At 37.8% G+C, this 5511-nt stretch overlaps 1 protein-coding gene across 1 annotated transcript; it reads right to left on the bottom strand.

Annotated features, from left to right (window-relative positions):
• Positions 1-3952: 3952 nt before the first annotated feature.
• Positions 3953-4876, bottom strand: LOC120221089 (olfactory receptor 4F6-like). Its single transcript, XM_039218347.1, has one exon. The coding sequence runs from the start codon at positions 4874-4876 to the stop codon at positions 3953-3955; it is 924 nt and encodes a 307-aa protein (XP_039074278.1).
• Positions 4877-5511: the final 635 nt, after the last annotated feature.

The following is a 5511-nucleotide window of genomic DNA, read 5'->3' as shown; positions in this document are numbered from 1 at the left end:
GCCTAATGAACTTTCTCTTATTTCTGAGTTCCCTAAACATAAAGGTAAAGCAAGCTTGTTATGATGACAGTACACATATTTGTATTTACTTTGAATGCTAATAACTCTCCATAAAGACCCCTTGGCATTGTTACAACTCAGCCTACATTCTGGTCATGATCACAGTAAGGACTCCAGAGTCTGCAAGTGTATCTTCATTCTCACCCCCTGAATCTCCAAGTCATTTCCAAGTCCTTATTACAACTTTAGGTTAATTCAGTTCTTCATGTTTGACAACCATTCAAATTTATTTCTTGCTCTACTCATCATCTCCGCACCACTAACACGTGTTTCTTCTTGCCTCTGAGGCAAAGGGTAACTGAAATAGACAAAAAGCAAACCATTACCTGAGTGTTCCTTGTGACTGAAGTTTACCTAGTTTAAGATCTTCCTCCTGTTTTCAATTTCACTCCACTCTTCCGTTTGAGCTATTCACAGACCATTATCTCAAGCACACAGAGATATATGAAATGTTTCCATAAATAGAAAATATAGATAATTAACTGAACTGGATGACAAACTAATGCTAGCATGACCTTGGATTGCAAAACTAAAGGCAAGTAGTCAAGGAAATTCTTTCTTAAAAATACACATTGTGATTGAAGCAACAATGGGAAGTGTTGATAATGAGTCACCAGAGGGAGGAACGTCACTAGAGTCTTTACCAAATCATCTGCATTGTTTGTGAGATTTTTTTGCCACTTTAAATCCTATCATGAATAATAAACACATCCTTGGATACTTTGCTAATTAATATTCACTTTCTGAGAGGTTTATACAAACTATATGGAACAGGCTCATAAATATCAATTTTCTCTAAACATAAATGAACTAGGCAAGTGAACAAATGAGAAAATAAACTTTTAATTAAAAAACAGTTGATAATGTGACCCTTATAAATAAAAATACCACATTGTAATAAGCACTTTGAAGAATCAGGCTCTAACTCATATTTGCGTCTTCCAAAACAACTTACACAGTTTCTTGCAATCAAGGGGGCAATATATATTTTGAACTTCACAAGAAAATCCAGTCATTGAAATAATTCCATTGTCCCTTAACATGCTTGTTATTTGGAGGCAAGAATAATATAAATAAGAAGGTTCACTTCAAAATGTTAAGAAAGGTAACAGGATTTATTTCTATCATTTTTAGCCTCAAGTGCAGACACTGAGGTAATTGTATCCTGGATTTATGTACATTATCAGCATTGATTTATCAAGGGTCCTTCTCTTGTTTTACTTGCTTATTCCCATTAGTCTCCATTCTTTGTTTCCAATGCCTTTTCCTCAAAAGCAACCATTATAGTGTATTTTAAATGTAATGTGGTATTCCATATGCTATCATAAAACATCAATTTTGTGCTGTATGCACATACATATAAAATATTATTATTTGGATCATTCCAATTATTTCACTTAGCCCAAGTTGCTATGCGGACCTTTAGTCTATTATTTCTAAATACCACATAGTAACCCATGGGGGGTATACAACATTTTGACTATCTGGTCACCTAATACCTAAAAGCAGACACTCAGATTATCTCAGGGCCCCTACATATGATTATACAAGTCTTGGGAGACCCTTCCTCAAACTTCTCCAACACCCACATTCCAATAATGTTCATCTTCAGCTGCAGTACAACTGTTATTGAACATGGTTAAATTTCTAAAATATATGAACACTGGTTGGAATATAGCCACAGTCACATTTCCCTTTGAGTTCTACCTGGCAACCAAGTTCTTCCCCCAGAATTCTTAAAAATAACCTATTAAAAGTTAATGCCTAGAAAATCAAGGTTACTCAGAATCTGGCTATTTATGGAAGAATGAGTGAAATCTGAAAACAAAAAACTAACATTTAATTAATAGGAATGTACCACTAATGTACCAAAGAAATGAAGATGATAACATTAGAAGAAACTGAAACTGATACTGGGTGAGAGCTTATAAGAACTTCCTGGAATACTTTTGTAACTTCTCTGCAAATCTAAAATTGTCCTGAAATAAAAGTTCTATTTAAATAAAAGATCAGAAAATAAATGTGAAATAGGGTGAAATAGATTTATTACTTGGAAACCATTGATGAACATTTGTTGAAGTTCTGCTGTTTGACAAAAGACATTCAAAATACAAAGTAAATAATATACTAGTACACATAGGTGAACACTTATCAGTTCAATGGAGATGTAAGATTTAGCAAATGAGGAAACAAAATCAAAAGTGACAGAAGGCAGAAAAGGACCAGGAGCCCAGCAACCTAGAGTTAAGATTTAGATTTTCCATATAGTCCCTTTATGGTATTGAGCTTTTAAATAATGTTCCACTTAATGGAGGACCATGGGGGAGAAGAAGGGGAAAAATAGTCGGTAGAGGGAAGGAGGCAAACCATGAGAGACTCTTGAATGCTGAGAACGAACTGAGGGCTGATAGGGGGGAGGGGGAGAGGACAAGGGGGTGATGGGCATGGAGGGGGGCACTTGTGGGGATGAGCACTAGGTGTTATATGGAAACCAACTTGACAATAAACTGTTTAAAAAAATTTTTTTTAAATATTCTAATGTGCACTAAATAAATAAAGTTCCAGTACTTCCAACTTATTAAAACAAGAAAACTCTATCGGATGATTTATAATATACTTTAAAATTCAAAAACTTTGAGACCTCACTAATTGAATTTTAATAATTTTACAAGCTACTGCAAATGCCATATAAACTATTATCTTTCAGCTCTAAGGTATCCTCCTATACTCTGTCAGATGCAGGTGCTGAGGCTCTGCAAACTCATTTCTTTCTTACCAGCTCTGCCATTAGAGGGCACTAGAGGGAGACTGCAAGGCTGGAAGAGGAAGAGGGGACTTTCTTGTTCCTTCTTCTTTGCTGCCTATGGGCTTCCTGTCTGCTCACTGTGTCTGTGAGCATCACACAACCTCACTGTTCACCTCAGCAACCTTGATTTCTTTCCAAGGCAGCAGCTGTGTTCCAACTTAGAGGCACTCACCTCATCACACCTGCCTCAGGAACACCCGTGTTAGCCAGCAGCCCCCTTTCCTCAGGGGTGGTGTCCTTGCCTTTCTCTGAGCTCAGAGACACTAGCAGCAGCCCCTCCTCAGATATTTGAGTTTCAACTCCACAGGTCCTTCTTCTAAGATTTTAATAGCATTTTCTTTTAGGTTTACTAATTCTAACTACTATCCTTAATTTTCCATCCCTAGGGGTGACAGCAACTTTTTACAAATGCTATGTCTGTGGCATCTCAGGTTTATTCTTTTTCAAATAACTAAATAACAGCTTTATATTTAGTTAACCATTCTTTACACCAAACATTTTCTTTCATAATAACTGCTATGGTTACTGTCTTCTTACTCGGCCCTGAAAAAGCCAGATTAGCAATAGAATAATGAGTGAGGCTACAGATAATGAGCTGAAAATATAGAAAACAAGTCAGCTGTATAATAGAAAACATAACATGTAGTAAAAATTAATATTTATCCTTAAACTGAAATAGACTATTTAACATGAGAAAAATCGAAAATAAAGAATATAAGGGTGCCTTGGTGACTCAGATGGTTAACTGTTCAACTCTTGATTTCTGCTCAGAAAATTATCTTGCAGTGTCAGGCTCTGTTCTGGGCTTGGAGCCTGCCTGGGATTCTCTCCCTCTCTCTCTCTGCACCTCCTGCCACTTGTGTACACTCAATCTCCCAAAATAAATAAGCAAACACTTTTTAAAAAAATGAAAAATAAACCACATATTGCCTTTCAAAAGGGATTGATTAACATTGATACTAATTCTATTCGGCACCATATACAGGATGACCCCTGGTGAGATAAGAAATCCATGACCTCTAAGTCCCTTCATAAAGAGTCCAGGGAATGACATCACAGTTCAATCCTTCACATATTTAAGAGACATCAGCTTACAAACTGAGAGCATAGTCTCCTCATTGCCACCTTCATCTCTTTATTCCTAAAAGTGTAGATGACTGGATTCAGAAAAGGAGTGATAACCGCATCAAATATGGCAAGGAATTTATCCAGATGAGATGTGGGAAACGGCCACACATAGAAGAAGATTAATGGCCCAAAGAACAAAACAACCACAGTGACATGAGCTGATAGAGTGGAGAGGGCCTTGGACATACTACCTGAAGATTTTTTCTGAACAGTCACCAAAATAAAGATGTAGGAGATGATTAGAATTAAAAAGGAGGCCACAGAAATAAAGCCACTGTTGGCAGTAACCATGAATTCCAATGTGTTTGTCTCTATGCAAGCAAGCTTGATGAACCGAGGAAGGTCACAAAAAAAGCTGTCTAATTCATTAGGCCCACAGAAAGGCAAGTCTACAACAAAAGCCAGTTGAGTCACCGAATGAATAAGGCCAATGATCCAGGAAGTGACTAGACATAAAATGCACCGCTGTGGGGTCATGATGGCCAGGTAGTGGAGAGGCTTACATATGGCAACATATCTGTCAAAGGCCATGGCGATGAGCAGCACCATCTCAGTGCCCCCAACTGCATGGATAAAGAAGATCTGAACTATACAGCCCTCAAAAGAGATGGTTTTGCATTCTCTTAAAACATCAAATATCATCTTGGGAGCTGTGCAAGAGCAAAATATCATGTCGATGATGGAAAGGTTGGCCAACAGAAAGTACATGGGGGACTGTAAACCGGGGTCAGAGTTCACAGTGAGCACAATGAGGAGGTTTCCCACCAGGCTTGCCACATAGAACACACAAGAAAGGAGGAAGAGAAAGAGCTGGATGTCCCATGAGGTGGAGAGTCCCAGGAACACAAACTCCAACACCACAGAGTGATTGGCCTCTTCCATTGCCTCTGTTAGTAGTGACACCTCTCACGCCACCTGAAAGAGGAGAATAAGGAGATACTGATTCTGGAGAAATGGCAATAATATCATTGTCAGAAAACCTGATGAAGGCTGATGTGTGTTCCCAGAGATCATTTCCATCACAGAGCAATTCACATATCCTTGTAGTATACTGCGTCACTAAAATGTAGTGCAAAAAAGAAGGATACCTTTACTTAACTATGTGGGTAGTTCTGTTGTATGTTTTCTGTCATTGCTTCAGGGATATCTCCTATATGACTACAAGTTAATAGGCTTTTATAAAATACTCAACTCCATGAAATAATCAACTGACAATGAATTTCATAATTTGGACATATAACAGTATAAGATACCATATCCATGGTCGCATTGGCAAGTTCTGTGAAAATCATTATAAGCTTTCTTTGAATTCCTGATATGTACATTTCTCATAGTCATAAGTTTGTAAGAAAAAATGAGTAGTTAGAGGAAGGAAGGATAAAAAGTCATAGAGGATGCCAGAGCGTGGCACTCTCCACCCCAAAGAAGGATACGTGCTAGAAAGTGACACAGTTAGGGGTTTGTGGAGGGCATTCTGCCTAAGGGCATAGGGAAGAAGGACTATGAGACCAAAATGA

Source organism: Hyaena hyaena, unplaced genomic scaffold (assembly GCF_003009895.1).
Source record: "Hyaena hyaena isolate Hyena2069 unplaced genomic scaffold, ASM300989v1 scaffold_756, whole genome shotgun sequence".
Taxonomy (NCBI): Eukaryota; Metazoa; Chordata; class Mammalia; order Carnivora; family Hyaenidae; genus Hyaena; species Hyaena hyaena.
Note: the sequence above shows the minus strand (reverse complement) of the source record. Positions and strands in the feature narration are given on the sequence as shown.